This window comes from Emydura macquarii, unplaced genomic scaffold, assembly GCF_026122565.2.
Source record: "Emydura macquarii macquarii isolate MOO-44397 ecotype Brisbane River unplaced genomic scaffold, CSIRO-AGI_Emac_v2 contig_2676, whole genome shotgun sequence".
In the NCBI taxonomy this organism is placed as follows: domain Eukaryota; kingdom Metazoa; phylum Chordata; order Testudines; family Chelidae; genus Emydura; species Emydura macquarii.
This window is the reverse complement of record NW_027132813.1, coordinates 15,251,058-15,277,251: the sequence shown is the minus strand read 5'-3', so window position 1 is coordinate 15,277,251 and position 26,194 is coordinate 15,251,058. Positions and strand designations below refer to the sequence as shown.

The following is a 26,194-nucleotide window of genomic DNA, read 5'->3' as shown; positions in this document are numbered from 1 at the left end:
AAGGCATTTTCTCTAGCTCTTGAGTCATTTTTTGGGTTCTTTTCTTCACCCTGTCCCATTATTAACTTTCTTGTTATATGAATAATATCTACGTTTTTTTCTCAAACACATTCAGACATTGATATCAAAGTAAGTGAAAAGTGTGAGTCAGACAGTAAACCTGTCAGCCACATTGTTTCAAAATACCCTGAAGAAGGAAAATCAGTTTTAACAATGACCTTTAGATGTTATAACATCATGTTTACTTTATAAATCATGCAAAGTTAAATACGCTAAATCATTCCAAGTACTGTACTTTATATAAGAGGCATAAGGGGCAATAGGAACACCCCATTCCTTGAGCACAATTTTTCACGTCATTTGATTCATAACACTTGCATGACTTCTAATAACTCCTACTTCCCCATTTAACAAAACAGTATGAGAAAAAAGAAGGAGGAATTAAATTTGTTGAGCTGATCCATTCTACTATGTTAAAAGAGGAAACTGATAAAAAAGAAATTATATAGGAAGGAATATTAAACCAATATTGAAAGCTTTTGAAAAATCTCACCCTTAATACTTGCAAAAGAGTAGACTTTCCAAAAGGTTTTATCTAGCCCAGGTTCACCTCTCTGGCTACAAAGTTGCTGATCCCTCTTCTGAGAGGTATTTTCCCTATAGAAATGGTACTTTCTTCCTGTTTTAGTTGTATAAGAAGTCACAAGCCTCCCCCATTCTCATAGAATCCTAGTTTCGTAGTTGCAGACTCAGCTTTGGCCAATTACTGTGGGAATGACATTGGGTATCAGTGAATTCCATGCCTTATAATATATCTGTCATGGGGTGAGAGACTTCTTGCCAGGATGAATAAAAATTAATCAGGCCATGTCTACACTACAAATTTAGATTGACACCAGTTACGCTGGCATAAAACCACTGCAGTTAGTATATCACTTGTGCGCCTTGGGTCAGCGCTCCACATACTCACCAGAAGTGCTTGTGTTGAAGCACAGTGTGGGGCACCATGGGTAGGTATCCCACTGTGCACCCTGCCACTGTCCAGCATGCTCTTTTGGGAAGTTTGAGCAGTGCATAGGGGAGAAGGAACGAGTCATACTGGGGTGACTGGAAGCAAGGTCAGCTTCCCAGCATGCAACTGTTTCCATCCCATAATGTGATCGCTATACCATAATTTTCATGCCTTTTTAAAAAATCCCATGAACACACACAGCCTCCTTGCTGTCCACCATCTCTGAAATAACCTGAAATATTTAAGCATTTCAAGCACAGGACATACGATCCTCTGGTATTTGCAGAGCCATTGGAAGAACTGAATCAGCAGGGAACATGATGATTTCTTGGAGGACAGACTGCTGTGGGACATAGGGAGAACCAGTTCAAGGTAGAGCAGCTGCAGATGGTGGAGTGCTGCTTCTGGGCCTGAAAAACAAATACTGACCCATAGGATTGAACTGTAATGTAGGGTTGGGCTGTTGAGCAGTGGCTGCAAAACTTTCAGATGTTCAAGGACACATTCCTGGATCTTTGTACTGAGCTGGCCCCATACCTGCAGTGCAGACACCAAAAAGAGAGACGCACTAAGAATGAAGAAGTGTGTGGCGATCCATTGTGGAAACTTGCAATGTCAGATTTTTACCTGTCAATGGGAAATCATTTTGGAGTTGGAAAATCTACTGTGGGAGCTGCTGTTCTGCAAGTATGTAGGACCATTAATCGTCTCCTGCTTTGCAGGACTGTGACTCTTGGCAATGTGCATGACATAGTGAATGGATTTGCAGCAGTGAGATTCCCGAATTGTGCTGGAGCAATAGACAGCATGTATATCCCTATTTTTGCACCATGCCACCCTGCCACAGATTACATCAACAGGAAGGGCTACTTTTCTGTGGTTATGCAAGTGTTGGTGAATCACCAGGAATGCTTCACCAACATCACTGTTGGCTAGTCAAGCAAGGTGCATGATGTTCTCATCTTTAGGAACACCGGACTATTCAGAAAGCTTCAAGCAGGGACTTCCTTTCCTCACTGAAGGATTAGCATTAGCAATGCTGAAAAGTCAATAGTGATCCCAGGGGACCCAGTCTACCTCTTGCTCCCTTGGCTGATGAAGCTGTACCTTAGCTACCACAACAGCACCAAGCAAAGATTCAGCTACTGGCTCAGCAGGTGCAGAATGACAGTTGAATGTTGTTTTGTTAGTTTGAAGGGATACTGGTGTTGTTTACTCAAAAGATTGCATCTCAATGGAAAAAAACTATCCCAATGGTTATACCTGTCTGCTGTGTCCTGCATAATATTTGTGAAGCAAAAGTTGCCACCAGGGTGGAAGGGGAGCAACTGTCTGTTGAGTTTGAACAGCCAGACAAAAGGATTATTAGAAGAGCTTGAGACAGAGCTATATAGCTGAGGGAGGCTTTGAAAGAGCACTTTAACAATGAGCTACAGTAATGAGTTTTGGTGGACTGTGCTCTACCTAGCCCTGCTATTTTGGGGCCTGTTCAGAATTGTGTGGTGCTTGCTGTACATTTATGATTATTACACTATGTCACTGATCCTATGCGTTACATCACACTGTACAATAAAAGTAAGTGGGAGCTCTCAGAACTGGTATGCACTCTGCAGCTTATGTTGTGAACTAATAAACATGAATTATTTTCCAAATAGAATTTTATTTAGTAACAAAATAAAGAAAAACAAAGAAAAAGCTGTGCAATTTTAAAAGTAGTTATAAAAACTTAATAAATTAATGGAGCAGGACTTAAAATGGACATCAATGTTCTTTCTCCTTGTTATCTACACATACAGCATCTGTGGCTTTCACAGGTCTGTGTTTGTGAAGCTGTGGTTGTCCTTAATGTCGCCAAGGGTGGAATGGTAGCGATAGGCATGCGGCCCCTAATGCCTTGTGGAATGTTATGTGGAGGTACTATAATAAGTTCTCCATGAACTGAAAAGGGAGGCGAGCCCGTGATTGTAGATCCACAGGACTCTTCACAATCTGTGTTTGAAGCTGGAAAAGCCCCATTATGTTCTGGTGCACCTCATTCTCCTTTTTCTGCTGGGACTCCTGGGCCTTCCTCCAGTCCGCTATTCCTTTCTCCAATCTGTCTGCAATGTTCATCCTCCAGGCTCTTTGCTCATGGTCTGATGCAGCACTGGCTCGCAGGATCTCAATGGACATGTCATCCCACGTCCTCTTTTTTCTCCTCCTTATCTGGCTCAGGCATTTTTGCCAGTGGGTAGGCTGACCTCCTTCAAGGCCACAATGGCAGCAGTTGCAGATAAAACATACCGAGGTACCATTGTCCATATAGTCACAGCTGAAAGTGTTAAGATTCAGAACTCCCTTCTCTTGCCCCCTTAAAGTTTAAAACAAGACATGCTTAGTGACACTTCTGCTTTGGCTTGCTTGTGTATCACCCCACTCACAGCACCAGCCACGGTGGGTGTGGCTGACCAGGGTGAGAGAAATGAGGAGAGAATTGCTTGGTTGCATGAAACTATGAGTATAGGGCAATAGCACTGAATACTGGCACAATTTTCCACAGGTGGTTGTGATTGTAGCTGATATCTCACTCTTGGGGGTAATAAAGGCACAGAGCATAGCTGCCTGGTGTCTTGAAGCTGCTTCGGCCCATATGCTACTAGCCTATGTACTGCAATGGTGCCTGCTGAAGTTACCATTGACTGAAGTGGGAAAGTGTCCTACTAGGGAACAACAAATAGGTTTGCCATCCCTAGAAACCTTTGCCTAATACTACAGGGGAATTAAAATCAGATAACAATGCTACCTCTCTTTGATGTGCTGCTACCTCTTGTAGTATGAGTAGATTAATGAAAAGTTGATAGCTGTCTCATGTTAAGCTGTGGGTCCCAGGAGCACATCATTATAATGGAAAATACTTACCCGAGGTTCCTTCTCTGGACTGGGCTAATCCATGCTCAACTACTAGAGTTGACTGGACTGCAGTGGAGACTCAAACAAGTCCTGATTCATGGCCCAGCTGGACTCCCCAGTTACATGGCCACCATCTTCCTCCACTTCCTCTTCGTCCTCACTGTTCTTGGCCAGGGCCTGTGACTCAGGTTTCTCAGAGGTATCCACAGTGATGTGCAGGGTGATGATGTGGTCTCTGCCAAGTATGACATGCAGCAATTTGAAAAGTGACAGGTCTGTGGTTTGGTATCAGATAGATTGTTGGCCTCCTGGGCCTTCTGATATGACTGATGCAGTTCCTTTGCTTTCAGGCAGCATTGCTGTTGGTCCTTGTCATACCCCTTCTCCTGCATCCCCATACAATCTGCTCAGTCACACTGAGTCTACGGCTGGTCTGTAGCTGTGCTTGCACAGCCCCTTCTCTCCATAGGCCCAGGGTTCCAATATATCTTGTCTACTCCAATTTGGAGTACATTTGGCCCTTTTTAGCCATCATGGTCAGCTGGGAGGTTGCACACAACAGTGGAGAGCTGCTAGGTGTGCTTGCCAAGCTAGACAAGGAATTAGGAAAAGGCATTTAAAAAATTCATGGCTCTTTAAAGAGGAGGGGGCCTTCTGGTCTCCGTGACCCTTGGGCAATGAAGTTCACAGTTGTGACCACAGCAGTCAGTGTTGAGCATTGTGGGACAGCTGCTGGAGGACTGTTAGGCTTGACATAAGTAATGTAGTGTCTACATTCATGCTTCACCAACCTCAGTACATTGACCATGGCTCAAACACCACTCAGGGAGATGGTCATGGCACTCACATTGGTGGGAGACAAATTCAAGTGTAGACACATGCACAACTAAGTCAGTGCAAGGTGGCTTATGTTGACCTAACTTACTAGTATAGATCAGGCCGCTGCCAGTCAAGAAAGATTTTCTTTTAAAAGAAGCAATGCAGTAGTAACTAATAGCAACCCAAACTCCTCTCTCTGGCCAAGAGCTCTGAAACAGTGCCTACACTGGTAGAAGAGAGAAGATCATTGCAAGGACAATTACTACCCTTTCTTCTCCCCCAACCACCACTACCAAATAGTGATTGCGGAAGGGAAGTAAGGGAGAAAAAATGAGCTTCCCTATTCTTTCAGGAGCAATGGGAATTCCTACCTTTATACTTGTAGGAGCTCCTGCTCACAACCGTCTATCAAAGCCACTGAGGATGGGAAAGCATTCACCCCCAGTTACATATTTTTGTAAAAAATAATACTTTGTTCTCATGTATAGTTCATCTGAGGAGTGTAAAGTGCTTTATATATGTAAGCATTAATACCTATTTTACAGATGAGGAACTGAGGCACAGAGAGATTTAGTGACTTGCTGAATGTCCCTTAGAAACTCAATGGCACAGCTGGAAACATAGCCCATATTTTCTGACACCCTCTCCACCCAGTTCTAACCACTAATAGCTCTGCATCCCACAGCGATGATGGGAGGGTGGGAATACCTGCTGGGGCTGTGCACAGAATTTACATTAGGAATGCACCATCTTCTTGGTCAATATATTATTAGCTCAGAGTAGAAGGCTAGACCAAGGAGAGGCAGCTGTGGCACATGGAAAGTAGGGAACTCCATTAGCCCAGCACTTACAAGTGTGGAGCTTTTTTTGTGTGTGCATCATTCAACTGTTTCCTCTAGTTACCACTGTGAAAATGGTAGTGTACACAGCCCTTTCGGAATTTTAGATAAAGCAAGATAACTGTACCCAGTTCCTAAATTGGCATAAGTTGTACTGGTCTGGGCACTTTTATACTGATAAAACTGCCTCCAGACCACGAGGGTTTTGCCAATTTAACTATATCGATATAGTTAAATCAGCAAATCTTTCTAGTGTAGAGCAGAGTTTTGTCTGGATAGGACTCTACAAAACTGATTTTCCACTACATTGCTCTTTGAAGAGTCATTTATACCTCTGCCAAGTGAGTGCAGAGTGCTACCAAATCAGGAGTTCACACCCACTTTGCATAGGTGGAAATAATCACACAAGACAATGGCAAATCAGGCCTAAAGTGTTTATATTACACAGCAGATTCACACCAATTCTTTTGGTATAGGGGTCATGGAAGATACCCCTTTATGCACAAATAGAGTGTGACTTTAAATTAAATTAATATATAAATGTATAATATAATTAATAAATAAAACAGTTTCCTTACAAATGATAATAGAATTTAAAATGCACATTCTCATGTCTGTTTATTAACTTTGTTTTTGTTTAAATTGTTTTCATCCTCTGGCTACTTATTAAGTAGAAACTTAAGTCGTCTGATTCCTGCACTATTGTTTCAGAGCTATATGAATCCTACAGACTGAGAAGGTAAAGCTGCAATTATGTTTTTGAAGAAGATTGATATAAATGATAAGATGTAAAATTAGTGTGTACTTTGAAAACTCATTTGTGGCAGGTCTCTTGGGCAAGGCCCTTTACATGTTCAATTGTTTCTGTCCACCAAGCAGTAAAATAGGTAAATGGGCAGGAGTTTGGAAAGGAACAGAGGAGCTGCAGCCCATTGACCCCTATGTTGAGCTAATAGCTTTGAGGCCCAATAACCCAGGTTCTTAAAATGGAAATAGGCACAAAGACTTGATGAAAGACATAATGAAAAGGTTAGTTTGTAAGTTATTCTAGCCTGCAGTCTTCATTTAGTAGGTGCACAAATGTGAGTTAATCTAGTATTTAAAAACCAATAAATAGCGAGAGTCCTGTGGCACCTTAAAGACTAACAAATGTATTTGGGCATAAACTTTCATTCCTGCCCACGAAAGCTTATGCCCAAATAAATGTATTAGTCTTTAAGGTGCCACGGAACTCTCACTGTTTTGCTAAAAACAGACTAATACTGCTACACCTCTGGAAATAAATATTCAATTATCTGGGCTTTTTTATGATAAAGAGGCCAAAGCTATCTTAAAATCATATATTGAAAACAAAACATTATTTCCTGTAACACTTTAGACTTAAATATGGAGGAATTTGAAGAAGTCAACATTTTAATTATTTATACTTCTTGTTTACTTAAGACCAAGGTTGTAACCTCCTTATTCACATTGATAAGCAGTTACTCAGGCCTGGTCTACATAAACTTTGCTTCCCCACCCCTGAGCGACGTAGTTAAGCCACTCTTACCCCCAGTATAGACAGCACTACGCTGTTGGGAGGGCTTCTCCTATCGACATAGTTACTGCCTCTCAGGGGAGTAGAGTCTTCATTAAGCCCTACAGCAGTGTAGGGTGTAGTTGTTGTGTCGCTGCAGCACTGTAAGTGTAGACAAGCCCTCACATAAGTAGTTTCACTGACATCAACAGGATTCACTTGTGCAACCATTCCATGAAAACAAGGGAGGATGGGTCACAATGTGGCCTTGTCTGTATTCATTTCAATAAAAATCAGTGAAGTTAGGTTTGCTTCGTGTCCATATCATGTTCCCAATGATGCATTATTTGGGTTGCTAACAGTGCAACGGAATATTTAATTGTTTAAAAGCAATTGTTTCCATTGGATTTTTTTTTAATCCAGTAAACATTTCTATGGGGTCTGGTTTTATATAAGCATGTATTTAGGAAACACTCATGAAATAAACTTGTTCATTATAACTACATGGATTTTCTGGTATACATTTGTTATAGCTTTTGTTAAGGGACTGCTCCGTTCACCAAAATTATTGTATTCACAGAACTGCAATCAGAGGAACTGTGGCTTGATTCACTGCCTCACAACAGAGTTGGTGATGGGTGGGGCGGAACTCTCTCTAAAAAAAATAGGAAGTAAGGGAGGTGTAGAGCATGATGCTATCCCCTCATACTCTGGCTAACACAATTAACACCAAGATGATCACTTTACTACAAGAACAGCCCTCCAGAAATGGGCAGCATGTGAGAAACACTGAAATCCATTCCTTGCTTCCACATGTCCTATTTCTGTTCCTTCCAGCTATCTTAATTTAGAATTTACTCAATAAAATACAGATTGTAAACTTTGTCACAATAACAACAAAATTGAAACATGCTTTTGTTATTTATCTTATCCTTACTATTCTTGAATAGCTAAAATGTTTAAATTTCGGGTACAATTTGGCAGACATTATTGAAAAGTCAGAACTTTAGACTGGAATGCAAAACTGTGCAGTTTCATGTGCAACTTGAGTACAGAATTATGGTGATACCACATACCAATTTTGGTTCACATAATTATATGCCATTTTAGAAGGTTTCATTTCCCTAAGCTCAGTTCTGTTAATGCATCAATAGTGAAGTTTGGTTATTGTGTATTCATGGGAAAAGCCTATGCACTCCTTCAGTAATTCTCCAAATTAATGATAAACGTCTCATTACTGTTTTATATTTGTTTCATATAAAAATGTTTACAAGAGGACTGTTTCCCTAAGAACAGAGTTCTGTTTCTGAAATAGCTGATGTCAAGTCCTGGCTACCAGTTCTAGCAAACCTGCAAACTGTGAATTTGTATAAATGAATGTGAACCTACTGAACACAAACCTTTCCTATGGGTTTGCAACACGATTCAACCATGGGGAAACTGAGGTAATTCAAGCACAAGCATTTTTAAGCTGTAGTGTCTGCAAAGCCATGCAAACTTGATTTCACACCAAAAAAAGAAGTCACACCAAAAATTGCAAATCTCTTCTGCTCTTGTGATCTAATGATTTGACAATGTTCTCTCCCCAGAAATTCATGTCAGTGTTAGAATTTCTGTAAATTGTTATAGCTAAATCTGTACACAGTTTTATAGATTTAATGATGCAGAAAGATTCTGTCCTCTATATAATACTACTATTTGTGTAAAATATATCTGTATTGTCTTATAACAGCCTACACAGCTTTCTATTTGGTCTTTGCTACAAAATCTCTAGCACCTGAAAAGTTACCTATATAACTGGAAAATCCAGAGGAAATTACTAGTATTCAGAGAATTATAATGATCAGTCCTTTTAAAAGATATTTTTCAAATTCTGTATCTTTCAAATATTGCCTATCATTCAAGCATAATAGATCAACAAGTGTAACAATACATATGTAAATATTTAAGACCCGAATTAAGGCCCCAGTCCTGCAAAGGGCTTGACTGTTCAGCTATTCCCACACAGAGTCCTATATTTGGAGTGGGACTTCTATGCAGGAGTAAGTGTATGCTTGGGTATGAACCTTTGGTGGATTCAGGCCTAAATTGTTAGGGTCTTTTGATTTATTCGCTTTCTACTCATGTGTCTTGGATTAGCCAATATATCCAGTTCTTATTTTTGTAAATATGGAATATTTGGTTTTAGCCATACACCTGTGAATGTTATTATGAGTCTTTATCTTCAGCTGAATTGAAAATATTTAGCTTTGGAGGTTTCATTTTTATCTGGTGTTCTCCTGCAAGTGCTTTAAGTGTTTTAAAACAATACTTAACACAGCACTCAATTATAGATTCTTTAAAAATATAGACATACTGATAGATTAGATAGAACAAACTTTGAATTTACATCTACCTGCAGCAATTTATTGCTTCACACCCACTATAATGACTGACTTCTTTGAGAGTGTGTCCATACACATTCCACTCTTGGTGCACAGGCATCCCATGCACTTGATCAGAATCCTTGGCCAGCAGTGTCCACTGGGACTCCACATTCACCATGAGTATATTCATGTTCTGTATCGAGGGCATAAAGTGGGTGGGAATGAGCCCAACCACCCCTCAGTGCTTTCTTACTACCTGTAACGTGGTTCAACTCACCGCCTTGGCGCTTCCCGCTGGCTATCTGGGGATCAGCTCTCTGCCAGGCAGACACCCCTCTCTGCAGCGTCTCGCCCTCTGTTCTGTCTCCACTGGACCCTCCTCGTGACTTGGCCCTCTGGTTGAGTCACAATCCATGCCCCTGCCCCCCCCCCCCTTCTGGGGGATTCCGCAGTTCGATCTAGCCACTTCCCACTGTGGCCACTGCAATGCGGCCACCATTCCAATGGCAATTGGGGGAGGGAATGGACCCGGGGCCCACCCACTACTCCAGGTCCCAGCCTAGGAACCCTGTGTGTGGCAGCCTTTTGCTGCATCTCCACCACAACTCCATGGATTTCCCTGGGCCACTTCCCCATAGCCCTACTACCTTCTCCACCCTTGCTTAAGGCATTCAGCCACTGAGCCTCAACAGCCAGCCACTGCTCTGTCCAGGGTGCTAACAGTCTTCCCTCTTCGAGCTCCTGGGAGTCACTCATCTTTCTCTGCTCTGCAGCTCCCTTTTATATTGGCCTCCGGGGCCTTGATTGGCTGACATGCAGCCCCTTCCTATTGGCTACCTTTTGTGCAGCCTCTCCACGGGCTCTCTTAACCCTTTCCAGGACACTGAGGGGTAGGTGCCCCATCACACCACCCACAGCTGCAAAGACAGCACTCAACAGTGGCTGCATCTCAATGCTCTTTCTAAACCTTTTACTGTAGATATTTGTATGTATTTGTGTTAGAATTAGTTCTCCTTCGAGTGATTGCTCATGTCTATTCCAATATAGGTGAGTGCATGCCAGCGTGCACAGTTCCCGGAACTTTTTTCCCCTTAGCAGACCCCGTAGGGTCAGCTCTAGTGCCCCGTGGAGTCCCACGCACATGCCGTGGCATATGAGGCACTGCCGACCCTACGGCCCCTCAGTTCCTTCTTTCTGCCTGTAATTGTTGCTGGAACGACATCTTGCTCTTCACAAGTACCATTCTCCTTTGTTGAACTTTGTTGTTATTCATTAGTGTAGTTAAGTAGTTGTTAAGTTGTGTTAGTTTAGAGATAGTTTAGAAGCCCTGAAGGGCTTAGGGTGGCCCGGCCATGCCCGGGTCACCTGGCTTTAAGTCCTGTACCTCCTGCGGGAAGGCTTTCCCACAGAGCGACCCCCACGACCACTGCCTTAGGTGCCTGGGGAAGAGCACAGGAAAGAAAAATGCAAGATCTGTTGGGCTTTTAAACCGAGGACACAGAAGGACTGAGATATTCGGTTAAAAGCCATTCTCATGGAGGCAACACTCCGCTCGCCCTCCAAGCCCACCCGATCTACATCAGCACTAAGCATTACTCAGTGCAGAGCGCGCCTCTGACACCGACTTTGACCTGGCACCGAGAGATATCCCTGGCACCGAGAAAGAAGAAGTGGCAGCGCACAGAGCGTGGACACTCCCCTGCGCCATCGGTACGGGTAGGGTCGAGTTCGGAGATGCACCAGCCACGGCCCTTTGAGTCCTCTCCGGCGCCTGCATCTCTGAGCAGGGAGCCTCCCCCGACTCCTGGGGGTGTGCCCCTGCTGGCGCCGTCGACACTGGAGGCTTTCCAGGCGGCAAGAGCCTTGCTGGCCTTGCCTACGCCGCCTACGCCCCTCCCCCAGCCAAGGGGGAGCGAGCTGGTGTCCCGGGGCAAGCCCGCATTGAGTTCCCCCGAAGGGCGGTGGAGATCCCCGGAAGGGGTGGAAAAGTTTTCCGCCAGACGGCCATCAAGGGTAGAACAAGGACGCTCCCCTAACAGCAGCTCCAAGTCCATCTCGTTGAGCAGATCCTCCCCTCGGCACCGAAGTCGGTCCCCGAAACCGGAGACAGTGCGGGAAAGACGGCACCACTTGACCTCAGCCGTGCAGCACGGGGACGGTGCTAAATCCCAAATCCCGGTACCGAGGGAATCACCCGCAACCAGCCGGCGCAGATCCAGGTTGCGGTCTGAGAGCCCAGTACCGAAGGGCTCGTCTGCACCGGCGTGGCGCAGAACCTGATCGACAGACTCAGGATCGGCACTGCGACGCTCCCGTCGGCACCACTCCCGTTCTAGGGGCAAACAGCACCGGAAGTGGTTGGTGCCAAGACGGCATTCGAAGACTTCGAGCTCTTCGGAGCACTTCTCTGCCCACCGGCACCAATCGAGGAGGCGGAGGTGGTCCTCGTCGTCCTCCATGTTAGAGGTGTTGAGAGCTCGGTCCCTGGCGCAGAGCAGTACCGGGAGCCGGAGGCGGGCTCACCATCACCACTCCAGTGGCTTGGGGTCCCAAAAAGGGGACAGCTGGGGGGACACTCGTAAGACCAGCCGACGCCCCCATGAGACACCCCAGCCGGTGCCGCAACCATTCCCTGCTTGGCCACAGGGTCTCTGGCAGCAGCAATGGCCTTATTGGGGCCCATGGGGCATCCAAATGGGATCGGAGCCACACTCCATCCCATCGTAAATCCCGCACTGGACAAAGCCCATAGAGACCATTCCTCGGATGAGGAATTGGACCCAGGGGAGGGACCATCTACGGGGCCCTGCCGTCGGGGGGGGGGGACCAGCCGCAGAATATGCCTTGGCAGTCCTCCTCCTCCTCCCCAGACGAGGCAGCCTCCAGGGACCACATGGTGCCACTGAGAGACTTCAGGGCACACCAGGAGCTGCTCAAGCGGGTGGCCTCTAACTTAAACCTGGAAATTAAAGAACTAGAGGAGGAAGAGGATAGCCTCTTCAATGTGCTGGGGGCAGATGCCCCAGCAAGGGTGACCCTTCCCATACATGACAGGGTCCTTAAAATTGCCAAGGCCCTGTGGCAAACCCCTGACTCGGTTGCCCCTACATCTAAGGGGGCTGAGAAAAAGTATTATGTTCCAGCGGAGGGGTTGGAGTTCCTATTTACCCACCCGGCCCCGGGCACCCTGGTGGTGGACACGGCCAACCAAAGGGACAGACAAGGCCATCAAGGGTCTACTCCCAAAAACAAGGACAATAAGAAACTGGACTTGTTTGGGAGGAAAGTTTATTCCATGGCAGCCCTACAGTTTAGGATTGTCAACCACCAGGCCCTGCCAGGCAGGTACAATTTCAATTTATGGGACTCCCTCAGGCGCTTCGCTGAGGCCCTGCCCCAAGACCAGGCCGCGGACTTTGCCATGGTCCTGGACAAAGGGATCACAGTGACTAGGGCAGCCCTTCAAATGTCCAGCAATGCTGCAGATTCGGCAAGCAGGGCTAAAGCCTCTGCCATCGCCATGAAGCACTGCTCATGGCTGCAGTCTCCGGGGCTGTCTCAGGACGTGCAGCAGTCTATCCAGGACCTTCCCTTAAACGGGGCGGCCCCGTTTTCGGACAAAACAGATGCTAAGTTGCACAGCTTCAAAGACTCCAGGGCCACACTCTGCTCCCTGGGCCTGTACACGCCCCAGGCTTCCAGACAGCAGAATTGGCCCTAGGGCAGGTCGTTTCTATCCCGCCATGACTGGTCGTTGCACCCGGAGGTCGTGACTTTGATCTTCCATGAGTGGGGTGTTCCCCAACTGGACTTGTTCGCATTGTCCTGGAACAAGAACTGCCCGAGGTTCTGCTCGCTGTGGAGTCACGAGCCGGGATTGATATCCGACGCATTCCTCATCAAATGGATGGGGCACCCTCCTGTATGCATTTCCCCCCATTCCGCTCCTGCCCAAAGTTCTCTTGAAAATCAAGAGGGACAGGGTGGATGTGATACTCATCGCCCCAGCCTGGCCGAGACAGCATTGGTTCAGTATGCTGATGGACCTGTCGATCGCCCCACCCGTGGAGCTCCTGAGGCGGCACATCCTTCTCTCCCAGGACCATGGTTGTCTGCTATATCCAGACTTGGACTCCCTGCACCTCACGGCCTGGAGGCTGTGTGGCTGACAGAGGGGAAGAGAGCCTGCTTGGCGCAGGTCCAACAAGTTCTGCTGGGCAGCAGAAAACCTTCAACACAGGTCGTGTATCGGGCTAAGTGGAAGCGGTTTAGCTGCTGGGCGGAGTCCCGGGGTATTCCATCATGCCTCCCTCCTGTTCAGGCGATCCTAGAGTACCTGCTCCAGCTAAAGCTTCAGGGTCTGGCGTTGGCCTCCCTGAGGGTTCACCTGGCAGCCATTTCAGCCTTCCATCAGCCATGAGAGGGGAGTTCTCTGTTCTCCCACCTCATGTCGGTCAGGTTCCTCAAGAGGGTGGAGAGGCTCTATCTGCAGGTCCGTGACCCGGTGCCTCCCTGGGATCTCAACCTGGTCCTCTCTAGACTCACGGGGCCCCCGCTTTGAGCCTATGGCTTCATGCCCTCTGCTCATCCTGTCATGGAAGGTAGCCTTCCTGGTGGCCATTACCTCGGCTAGGAGAGTCTCTGAGATTAGGGCCTTGACCTCGGAGCCCCCTTACACTGTATTCTATAAGGATAAGGTATAGTTGAGGCCACATCCAGCCTTCCTGCCCAAGGTGGTTTCCCAGTTTCATTATTACCAAGATACTTTCCTCCCTGTGTTTTTTCCCAAACCATATGGTTCGGAGGAGGAGAGGAGATGGCACTCGCTGGACGTCAGACGAGCCGTGGCCTACTACATCGAGAGGACAAAGCCATTCCGGAAGTCGACGCAGCTCTTCGTCGTGGTTGCGGGCCGGATGAGAGGATCACCTGTCTCCACCCAGCACATCTCTGCGTGGATCACATCCTGCATCAAGTGCTGCTATGAACAGGTTAATGTGCTGCTTCCGGGTGTCATCACAGCACACTCAACCAGAGCTCAGGCCTCCTCTGTGGCCTTCCTGGAGAGAATGCACCTGCAGGACATCTGCAAAGACGCCACCTGGTCATTGGTGCACACCTTCACGTCCCACTACACCATCGTTCAGCAGGTGAGAGAGGACGCGGGATTGAGCAGAGCCGTGCTGAGGGCAGCTCACCGGTAACTCCTACCCACCTCCAAGATATTGCTTTTTAGTCACCTATATTGGAATGGACATGAGCAATCACTCGAAGGAGAAAACATGGTTACTTACCAGTAACCATTGTTCTACGAGATGTGTTGCTCATGTCCATTCCACACCCACCCTCCATCCCCACTGTCAGAGTTGGCAGAAAGGAACTGAGGGGCCGTAGGGTCAGGAGTGCCTTATATACCATGGCATGTCCGCGGGGCTCCAGGGGGCACTAGAGCTGACCCTACGAGGTCTGCTAAGGGGAAAAATGTTCTGGGAACAGTGCACGCTGGTGTGCACTCACTTATATTGGAATGGACATGATCAACACATCTCGAAGAACAAGTTACTGGTAAGTAACCATGTTTTTAGTGCTGTTTGCCGTTTGCAATTAGATATAGTCATTATTTTAATATTTCAAGGGAAAATGTTTTTCTTTGGTATCAGGAATTAGTCTTGACTGAACCTAAGTCTTCTGAGTTCAAAGCTTTCCTTCCTGTGAAGTGACTATGCTGCTCAATGATGGTCACATTAGGTGTCTTTTTGTCTAGGGAGGGACATACCCCTTGCAAATATCCTATTTGTGTGTCCTTCTTTAAAAGGACCTTTTGGCAAAACAGGCTTACCTCAGATTTTCTCTAAGATTAATCTATACAGCCTGCATCAGACCTGGGAAAGGAAGACCCCCTTGAATTAGCTTGATCTGAGTCCAGAAATGCCATGGTAAGCTCAAGATCAGCAACTGGACCTGAGCCCCCATCCTCTAAGATAGCCCTGACTATGGATTTTGGTAGGGCTGTGGCATCAGCAACTAAAGCTGCTGACAGGGTAGAAAGGAGTATTGATGCTCTGAGAAGTACAGTGGCAGCTTCACTTGACCTGAGCAAAAAGAGGCTGAAATCACTTCACAGTCTAAAGGGATTTCATGGCCTGAACTGAGTACCACTGGAGCCCTGAAGGAGCACAATACCAGGTTTTCAGTACCATCTCAGGTATCAATACCAGTGACTTAATCAGCATCAATTACATCAGCATCAACTATCTCAGCACTGATCACTCCAGCACCATCTTTCTTGGTACCAAAATCATTTGTGTCACCAGTAGGCCTCCAGGTTACTGCTGAGCCAGAGTCCCACTGTCTGTGGTGTTGACTATCGCAGTTACAGCACTGGCTATCACTGTTGTTGCAATACCAAGCACTTGGTCAGTACCAGTGAAATCTTATACCGGGGAACATCCTGCGACCCAGTTAAGGATGCACCTCTTTGTTTTCATCTGATTTTGAATGAAATAGACAGGGACTGCATATTTATTCCCTGAGTCCTATTCATATGAGCCCTGTAAGTCAGATAGGGAATCAAGAAACTCCTTTACACCTCAGACACTTAAGGCTTACAGAAATATAGGCTCACTTCCTCATACCCTCCACCTTGGCCCGCAGCCCCATTTGCTTATAATATGCCCTCATGGCCCTATTAGAACCCTTGGGACTTACATCATGCCAGATAGCCCTCCTTTGAACCCCACCTAGGATCACTTCCACTGCTTCTCAAGGAGCTAATTCATCAGCCTGAATACCCACAGGATCATCAGAGGAGGAGTATCCTCCCATGGAAGAACACACCATACCTTCTGCTATCTCTTCATTGTCTTCAGACGAACCAGTGGTGCTGTCAGCACTCTTCCAACTTGACAGTTTTCTAAAACTTTTAAAGAATTGCTCCACCATATAGCAGATTCCCTGGAAATTCTTGTGCAGGTGGTAAAAGAGAGCTCCCACAAGCTCTTTGCTATTCGCCATACCTCCATGCCCAGTTGCCTGGAGCCAACAAAGAATTATTTACGATCTCTCTAACACTTGTAGCATTTGCAGATAGTCTAATGTCTTTCAACTCAGAGACTGTCAAAATGGGAGTCTAGTTGCATTACGATCTTTTATGAGCTAGCCAACTTAAATCCCCTGGTATAGATTAAGACTCACTCCATTAGGGCTTAGGTGGTTTCCGCAGCTTCCTTCAGAAGTAAATCCATCTCAAAGATATGTAAAGGAGCTACATGGGATTCAATCTACACTTTTACAAGACATTGTCCCATGGTACAAGCATTGAGATCTGATGCTTCTTTTGCTTTGCTGCAATCTTTGTTTAAACAAGTAGACTCCAAGAACGCTTCTTATCAGGTCACTGTGAATCACCAAGAGTGAAACATATATGGCCAGGCATGAAGAAGAAGCTGTTACTTAACTTAGAGTAACTGTATTTCTTTTAGATATATTGTCCATAGGTATTCCATGACCCGCCCTCCTTCCCCACTACTGTGGAGTCCTATTACACCTGGATTCTATTTTGGCGAAGAAACTGAGGAATAGTTGGGCCTACTCCATCCTTTATGTCCATTTTATGGGGCATAATGCATTTGAGGTGCATGTTCATCCCCAGCAGACATTGCTAGCCAAAATATTCCAGTTTCAAGTATCTGAGGCACATGTGCACCAAGAATGGAATATGTATGAAAAACACATTTCAAAGAAATGGTTATTTTAAGGTAAGTAACAGTTTCTTATGGGGAACTGTGAATGATGACCCCCTCTGGCAGTGCTGCCTAATGGTCAGGCAGGGATGTGGCTAGTAGTCTCCCTTCCAGAGCTCTCCCCTTTCTTCTACAATTCTATCCTCTGGGGTTAGTCCCTTCTTTTGTGGCTCAGCCCTCTGGCCAGGTCACACGTTCTAGTTCACCCCTTTTGGAGTGTACAAAAAAAAAGTCTAATAATTTAGAAGTCTTTTGAAGCCTGGGAGGGCTTCAGGGCTTTCTCCGTAGCTCTGGGACTTGGGTCTGGACTCTTGTGTATTCAGGGTCTTTCCCAGCTGTATTCCCTGCTGAAGGGTAGACGCCTATTGTTGTCCCACCTTCAGGGGTTGGGTAGATGGGCTTGGGCCCACCTTCTCTAGCAGGGCCCATTTGTGGGCAACTAAGTTCTGCACCTTGAGATGCTAAATGGCTGCTTCCCTGGATCACTTCCTACCTGAGTTTCACCTTTACTCCCATAGAAGGGTAAATTAAAGAACTGAACTGAAAATAAATTTTCTCTCCTTCCTAAACAGTCACCAGTCTCTCCTTTGCGGGCTTGGTCAGGTCACTGTGGTCAAGTCTCAGGCAACAAGTGCTCCTGGGCTGTGGCTTCCCCAGAGCCCAGAGCTCAGAACATAGATCTTTTCCCTTCTACTGCTTTCCCCCTTCTGAGCTGCTCTGCTTCCCCTTTTTAGCTCCACCTCCAGCTTGTCCACTACACATTTTACAGCTGTGGCTGGGCAGAGCCACCTGGGTCCAGAGCTCCAGGACTGACTGTGAACCCAGCCAAGTGTAAGATGATGTTCCTGGAAATGACCAACCGTGGTTACAATGGCAAGTTGTTCTCCCATGTGGGGTTTGCATGCCCCATCACAAGAATTATATTAAATAGTGAATCATCAAACATCAATTCTTTTTGCACTTACAGTGGTCTCTGTTCTTTCAAGAACTCACATCCAAGAATATGATCTGTTCTGACTTGGCTTAGCTTGTGAGACCTATTGAGTTTAAGGTCTGAAATAAAAGCACTGACACACCCTTAGAGTGAGGCAAATTGCTTCTCTCATATTTTTAGAATGTTTGGCTAATTTAACATTCATTGTCATTCATATTGATCCTTTATAAACCACAAATAATAGCTCTGTCTTTTAATTCTGCAGGATTCAAGTGGCTCAGCACAGCACAGCACAACAAAGATGGGCCTTACATCTTTTCTTCACCAAAGAGGAAACAAAAATACTGTATTTCAGATCCACATGAAGAGGCCAAACTAGTTCCCATTGAAATCAATGGAAGATTGCCATTGACTTCACTGAGAACCAAATTGGGCCCTAATATGCTTCTTTAAAAAAAATCAAGCTGCTTTTCACTTGCAAAACATAATCTACACATACATTAATGTGTCACACATGAATATCCAAATACTCTGCAGTCAGTGTGAATCAGCACACTCATCAAAGCAATGCCAAGCCAATCTGTGACTTGATGCTGGGACTGAATTCTTCCCAACAAACTAGCATGGGACACAGAAGCACCAATACAGTTCTTCCACTGTTCAAGGGCAGTAGTAGTGCTTCTGCCTACTGTATCCTCCTATCCACCCATCAGCTGATCCATGTATTTACAGACCCACACCCCATGCCTCTGCATTACCACCTTGTGTACTGCTGCAGAGCATTGTTGTGTGAATTTCCTGTCAATGATCTCTCCCCCTGTACAGAAGGCCCTTCGTGGTTCCAATGCTTTTTGGACCTTGTCCACCTAGGTAAGTGGGCAGGATTAGTATCACTTTATATAATGAACTATGTACAGTGCAAAATCCCCTCAGTGATTTTCAGACAAAACCATGATGTTTATCGTCACATTAAAAAGGAATTATGTGCAAATACATAGTTGAAATGAACATATAACAGCATTTGGATAGTTGATTGATCAGAGATATAAAATTGCACATATTGCATACCACATGAGCATATTATATAAGGATTCACATTATTGTTCCATTAGTTAGGAAAGTGCTAGGCAGGACAGGCCATAGACACGGTCCAATCTTTCTGAGTGCGCCATACAAAGCAAATAGTTTCAGAATACTATTGAGCCACAATAACGCACCAGCAAGACAGTTTTCAAACTCCTCCACCTCTAGAGGATCTATCCCTCCTCAAAAAGATGCCCCTATTTCTGCTTAATCAGCTGTGGCAAGCACCTTTCTTTGCGAAACATACCCACGAATCCACTGTGCATGACAATCTCTCAGGCACAGCTGGTCAAAACATACTGGGGCACTTTTCAGTACTAACAGTATATAGTGGACACTGAGCAGAAATAGGGACTGCTGTAAGGCAGAGAATGAAATGGGGGCTAGATGTCACATATTTAACATATAAGATGATGTATGTATTCTGTTACAAATATATCTGTGGTGTAAAGTACAGAGTACCATAATCTATGCTTTACATTCTTCCTCCAAAACTAGATGTATAGGTGTGTTTAATTTTTACTGAATATTTTTGGTAAAGTCAAACAGTTTTTGAAATGGCACATCAGATTCTGGTCTCATATGAACCAATACAACCCCATTAAATCAATAGTTATTATACTGGTGTAGCTAAGAAATTGTCCCAGTAATTGCATTTAGAGTTCCATATTCTTTGTTTGAGGGGGAAGGATGACGTATATAGTTGGGATGGTAAAATTGATTTAGGTTATCTTCTCTTATGCTAAGGTTACCTACTGCCTATGTTGCAGGAATTTTATGATTTGAGGGCTAAGCTATTTCAAATCACAATAACTTTGTGCTCCTTCTGGGTACTCTAGGCAAATTATATTGCATATTGATTTTCTCAAATGCCCTTTACTTTACTTAATACTATGTTTTTATGGTTATCTGGTCACAAGATCACAAAATTCCTGTTAAAATGCAAACAAAATGCAATATTTTGATAAAGTTCAATAAATGTAGGTCAGTATAAATCTGTGAAATGATGCTGTTCTATGCATCACCATTAAAATCTGTATATTGCTGAAATCATCATTTAGAGATCTTTCCAAAAGTGCCAGGAACAATATTCTATATGTATTTTTAGCCTTTATACAGACAGTAGGAGCATGGTCAACCAAATTTGCTTCTCATAGCTGGAATCAACATCACTGCATGTTTCATAATGAAACATCAGAATAACAGTAAGCTACATTGGCAGATGAACGTTTTATTTTAAAACCTACATAAAGTGAAAAAATCAATGATGTACACGTCAGCAGCTACCTTGCAGACTTGGTAGGCATAATCTTATTCGAATCACAATGAAAGTATCTCTGAGCACATTAGCTCCTAAACATGGGCACATTTTGGATGTCATAAAACAGTCCACACTCCAGTGATACCAAGCAAATGTACTTCTTTCCCAAACTTGTCCAAGTGATCATCAGTGCACATTTGTTTGTTAAGTCTTTTGTAGATCATTCTGAGCACAGCATCTGCCAAAAATGCGCCTATTTATTTTCTTTATATAGGAATTTCGCAAAAGAACTGAGCAGTTTTGTAAAATATTCCAAAAATAATTGATATATAACAATTTTTGCATCTGCAGAGTTCCTATTTTCTTCCCCCACAAAATTTGGTGAAAATCCAGATGGTTAGGCTCTAGCTTGACAAAACTATTTTGGCCATATTTGATTCCCTTTCCACACATGGAACACCCATGGGAGTCAATGGAAGTTTTGTCACAAAGCGGAGGTTATAATACTAATCACTGTGAAAGAAGGAGTTTGGGATTGGGGTGGTCACATATGAAGGGTTTACGTCCTTGGGTTGTGTGAGGCATTCACAGAAAAGAATTAGTTATTACCACTTGTTGAACTTACTGTTTAGAAAGAAAATGAGAAACGGTTGGGAGGAAGGGTCTGATTCAAAATTCATCAAAGTCATTGAGAGTCTTTCCATTGACATCAGTGGGCTTAGAATTTGTTGTTTTGTTTTGTTTTTATTGTGCAAGCATATACTCCTGTGGTTGTGGATCTGAGTGTTACTGGTAGATGTATACTTACATGTATGATGTTTAAAGATAATGTCTGTAGTTTGTTCTTTACATATATGCTAGTCTCATCACTCTCATTACATACTAGCCAACTGTCCCATTGCACAGAGCATAGTCTCAGAGCCTAAATATTATACTGTGAATTAGATAGAGACATATTTAATCACTTTTTCATTTAATTCCTTGGATCTAATCTCACTACCATTGATATGAATGAGACTAAGATCAAATCTTTAAAGTATGTTAGAAGGGACTTGGGGATTTCAGGATGTAAAACATTTTAGAATAAATCTAAATTGGTATCATTTTGCTAAAAAGTCTATTCATAAAGTAATGTTTAGACCAGTACATACTTTACATTTTGTGATGACCCCCAGGACAGAACCATTAGAGGTAACTATATATGTCAACAATATTATAATAAAGTAAAGTAATATAAACATCATGCATACAACATTACTGAAACAGAAAATGTTAGCAAAACATGTAGGCTGTTGAAAATATATTAAAATCTACTGAAAATTATATAGTTATTTAAAAGAACTTACGTTCATGAGTGGTGTGATGTAGAACATTAATGAAGAGATGTCTAGCTGTCTGTAAGGAATTGTGATGATCTTAGGGTAGCACTTTCTAATAAAATTATATATTGCCTTAAACTTACTTTCTGCAAATGATCTAAACTTTTTTTGACTTGACAAATTATGATAATGAATCATTCATTCTAAATAATGTAATAAATCCTAAGTGATGATATGAGAAATATTTTACAGTTTGTTATAATTAAATCTGTAATAAAATGCATATATATATTTTTTTTTCTTTGGGGATTTTCACCAGTTTTCTCTTGAACAATATAACTTCTTATTTATGGTTGGGTAAAAGTAGATAAGAATAGGAATCATATATAATCTTATATTTATAGGTAGTTTATCAGCTATTTACAGAGGTACTGATGCTGAATAGAAGAATCTAATGAAAAAGAATGAGAAGCAATATGTAAAATATATAATGTATGCACAGATATTTAAGTATGAAGTTGCCTAAAATAAAAGAGTAAACTTGATAACACATGCACTTTTATTTATTTTTTATTCATGGTTAATATAAAACAAAGAGTTCCTTGTAAAAATGCTTATTTGCCCACATGTAACTGCTCAGAAGTCTGTACCTTAAGGACAAAGAAAGGTCGCCAATCTCTCCAACTCCTAGTTCTTTGTCAAAAATGGACACAGTTAATGAGGTCTGTTTGGTACAGCACAAATTCTCAGACACAGATAGAGATCCTTTCAATGGAAACAAATTTGTTTGGCTTTACCAGGTTACTTAGCGATTAATAATAGCCTTGAGATGCAGGTCAGAAAGGTCATTGTACCCGCTTGCCAACACAATCTAAAATGTGCAGCTAGTCCAGCTCTGCAGGCTGTGAGGCCCCAAAACGTTATGCATAAAGTAAAAGAGGCTATTTTCCAACTTCTTTTTTCATATTAATAAGCAATTTCAAGAGAAGGGTGGCAAAATGGGGGCCATGCTTCTCTAAGTAATTCATTTATTTTGCAATTTAATCTTATGTTGGAAAAAAATTACACTGCTGCAAAAGCATAGCATGGTGATTTTTAAACGTCAGTATGTTTCATAAGTAACCTTGTATGAAATATTGTATTAGCAGCCTTTAACAGTAAACTGCAACGAAAAATATTTGCAGAGATTGAAACAGACCTATATATCTTTCCCTACCTTTAATGTATTTCCTTTTCATTCTATTTTTGTGTTGCACATTTGAAGAAAAAACATGCATGATTTACTTAACATTTTACTCATTTTACCAGGTGTTGTGGATTAATATTTTGGTAAAGAAAACTTGAAAGACTGTAACATGAATCAAATATAAAAATGATACCATTTTAATATGTATTTTTTTTAAGAATTTATTTTAACTAACTTCATATCTTTATAAGGCATATATTACCATTTCACATGTTTTTGTGGATTTATTTAACATTAAGATCATTATAACATTTAGCAATACAAAACCGGAGCCCAATCCTGCAAACACTGACTGATGTAACTTGACTTTCCTGTGGGATTCCTCACGTCTTTAAAGTTACATATTACAAAGTTACATACACGTGCTTAAATATTTGTCTGATTTCATCCTTGTTCTCCAGGGGCCAACTCCCGCTCCCACTGAAGTCAGTGGGAGTGTTACCATTGACTTCAGTGGGAGAAGGATCAGATCCCAGATTTCTTTGTGCTATATTATTTACTATCCAGACATATGAACTGCATTTTTCTTCATTTTTCATATTATGTAACATTCTGAAAAAAGGCCAGAATTTACTCACCTAATTAGACAAATCAACATGCCTCACTGAACAAAGCTGGTGTCTTTCACACACAGGTTAATTTGAACTAGCTGTTTCTTATTAATAATAATAATAATAACAACAACATATACTAACCAAGCTAACCTCTTTTACTGGGTCACAATAATTCTATACACATGCACTGTGAACTATAGCACTGAATTATGCTTGGTATAGGACATGAATTTACCCTACAGTTGGGCATAATTTGGAGCCAGACTGCCCCTTTTGTGGAAAAATCCCTGGGAAAAAGCCATTGATGAGAAAATCTCTGCAAGTACCTTGCATAGTTTTCCTCACATTGTTCTACTGGAAATACGGGTTTGCCCCTCCCCTGCAAAGTAGGCAGTGGGATCAGCCTCTTACTACCTGTGGATCTTCCAAGAACTACCAAGGGTGGACACAGGGACATTTCCACACCAGCTCCAGGAACCCTTACCCCACAATCTATGTTTTCCTGGCATGACTTTGCTGTAGACTCCCCATGACTGTGGCTGCTCTGTTCTACCCTCGTCAGGAAGGCTCCACACTGAGGAGGGAGCTGTCCAGGAAAGTTAATATTGCATAAATCTTTCCCAAGGACTTCACATGTACTTAATGAGGGAATGGTGTATGCCCCTGTGCCCAGCTCACTGGCCTGCAGCCCATCCTCCAACCCCTCTCCATGCAACCTTGCAGAGGGCTCAGTGGTCCAGCAATGAGAGGGATATCAAATAGTTAAGCTTACCCTTCTCTTTTTATCCCTTCTCCACACACAAGGGCAGATCCATATCAGAGGGTCTGTCATAGGGGGATGATCTACGCCTCTGTCACCAGGTACTAGTTAAAATATAAGTTTACAATTCTGATGTCCATTTGAAAGAAGTTACTAAACTAAAATCAATTCTATTTATAGAAACTCGTGGTAAAATGTTTTTTGATAAGGCAGTGCACTGAATATCTGTTACTTCTGTTTTACCAAAATATTTAAATTACAACATTAAAATCTTCCTCAAAATAAAAGCTAACGAATATAAATGGATGAGTTATGAATAAACATGGTATATTGTACAATACTCATGGAATGTAACTTTAACCACTTTAATGGTACCAAATATTACAGATATATCCATATAGAATCCATCTGCTGTACTGCAGAATGTACCAAGTAGGTTTAACATTCCACTGATTCCCATTGATTGTTAATGGATGAGAGCAGCACATTGAATGCCATGGAGAACCAGCTGTGAAAGAGTAAAAAAAAAGTGTTAGCATCTTTTTTCACCTCTTGGCTGTAAATAATAAAGAGTCGTTTTGATGCAGGAAAGAACTAGAAGAGTTTGCAGAGATGAAGGAGAAAGAAAAGGAGAAGAAAGACCTAGAAAGGGAAGAAAAGAAAAAGGATTACCAAGCCCGAAAGATGCATTACCTCCTCAGCACGGAGCAGGTTGGTATACCTGTCCCTGACAGCTCATGCAAACCACTTGGGCCCCCAGCCTGACAGAGATAAACTAGCAGGCTGAATGGGACATGACTTGTTGAAAAGATATCACAAAGACACTACTTTGAGTTCAATTTAGTGCTTTTCTATAGGCGAGAGCAGGTACCATGACTATTTCGTGACAGCAGCTTCACAGAGGCAGCCACAGCACTGCTGGCAGAAAGACTCCAAGTCAGCAGTTTGATCTGCCACTGTGATAACACAACACGAAGGGCATAACCTCGCTTTAAAAACTCATTTTGACTGGCTTATTGTTGTGTTGTTGCACTTGTCAGGAACTAATAAGTTATTACGCTGAGGAGAGGTTTCATTTTTTCTTTTTTAATTGAGCTAATGATTGGATTGATATTGTGCTCTTCTGCTGTGTTTTAAAATAGATTGTAAATGTAGTTTTTCACAGAACTGCCTGGATCAGCACATTTACCTTGGTTATTTTCACATAGTTATGCATCTTGAATTTTGAATATTTACTGATTAATTTGTTTGCACTTCTAAAAATTCTAGATTTTTCAAGTCTTCCTATACAGTGTCTTTGGCAAGAAGTCAAATTTGTTAGTAACTAGTGGAACTGATCTTATATCGCAAAACAGGATTTAAGAACATTTGTTCAAATTCTGAAGGGCTGTTCTATTTTGACTATATGTGTGTTTCTTGCTAGTCCCTATTTGTGAATATTTGTGCAAATGTGTTTTTCTTTCTATGATTGTTTGATGAATGGTTGTTCTTCATATGAATGCCCGTGTTTGCATGTGAAAATTCAGCCATGAACAAAGCATTTGTTATTTATTATTTCCTATTTGTTGTTTGTTATTCTCCTGTTTAAAAATTATCAGCCATCTGATCAGGGAGCAGGAACAATACCATGTGACTCAGTGGCAGCAAATTTAGCCTTTTTCAGTGTTTGTGAATCATTTATGAATCATTTATTTCAACCCATAGTTTGAAACTTGTTTGCATTAACTGTACTCCAGTTTTGAAAGGTGAAAACATTAATAAAAATGAGTAACTTTAATAGCAAAATAACTAAAATATAAGGTCTGTTCATAAGCAATTTGCAAAGAGAGGAAAGGCCTAAGTTATTAACCGAAT

The 26,194-nt window shown here is 42.9% G+C and overlaps 1 protein-coding gene across 2 annotated transcripts in view; it reads left to right on the top strand.

Annotated features, from left to right (window-relative positions):
- SPATA17 (spermatogenesis associated 17) overlaps positions 1 to 26,194 on the top strand; it is a 155,558-nt gene that overhangs the window by 47,651 nt on the left and 81,713 nt on the right. For both annotated transcript variants that reach the window (XM_067565404.1, XM_067565403.1), the window contains exon 6: positions 24,928 to 25,051. In XM_067565404.1, the coding sequence (XP_067421505.1) occupies positions 24,928 to 25,051 (124 nt within the window). The remainder of the gene's footprint in view (positions 1 to 24,927; positions 25,052 to 26,194) is intronic.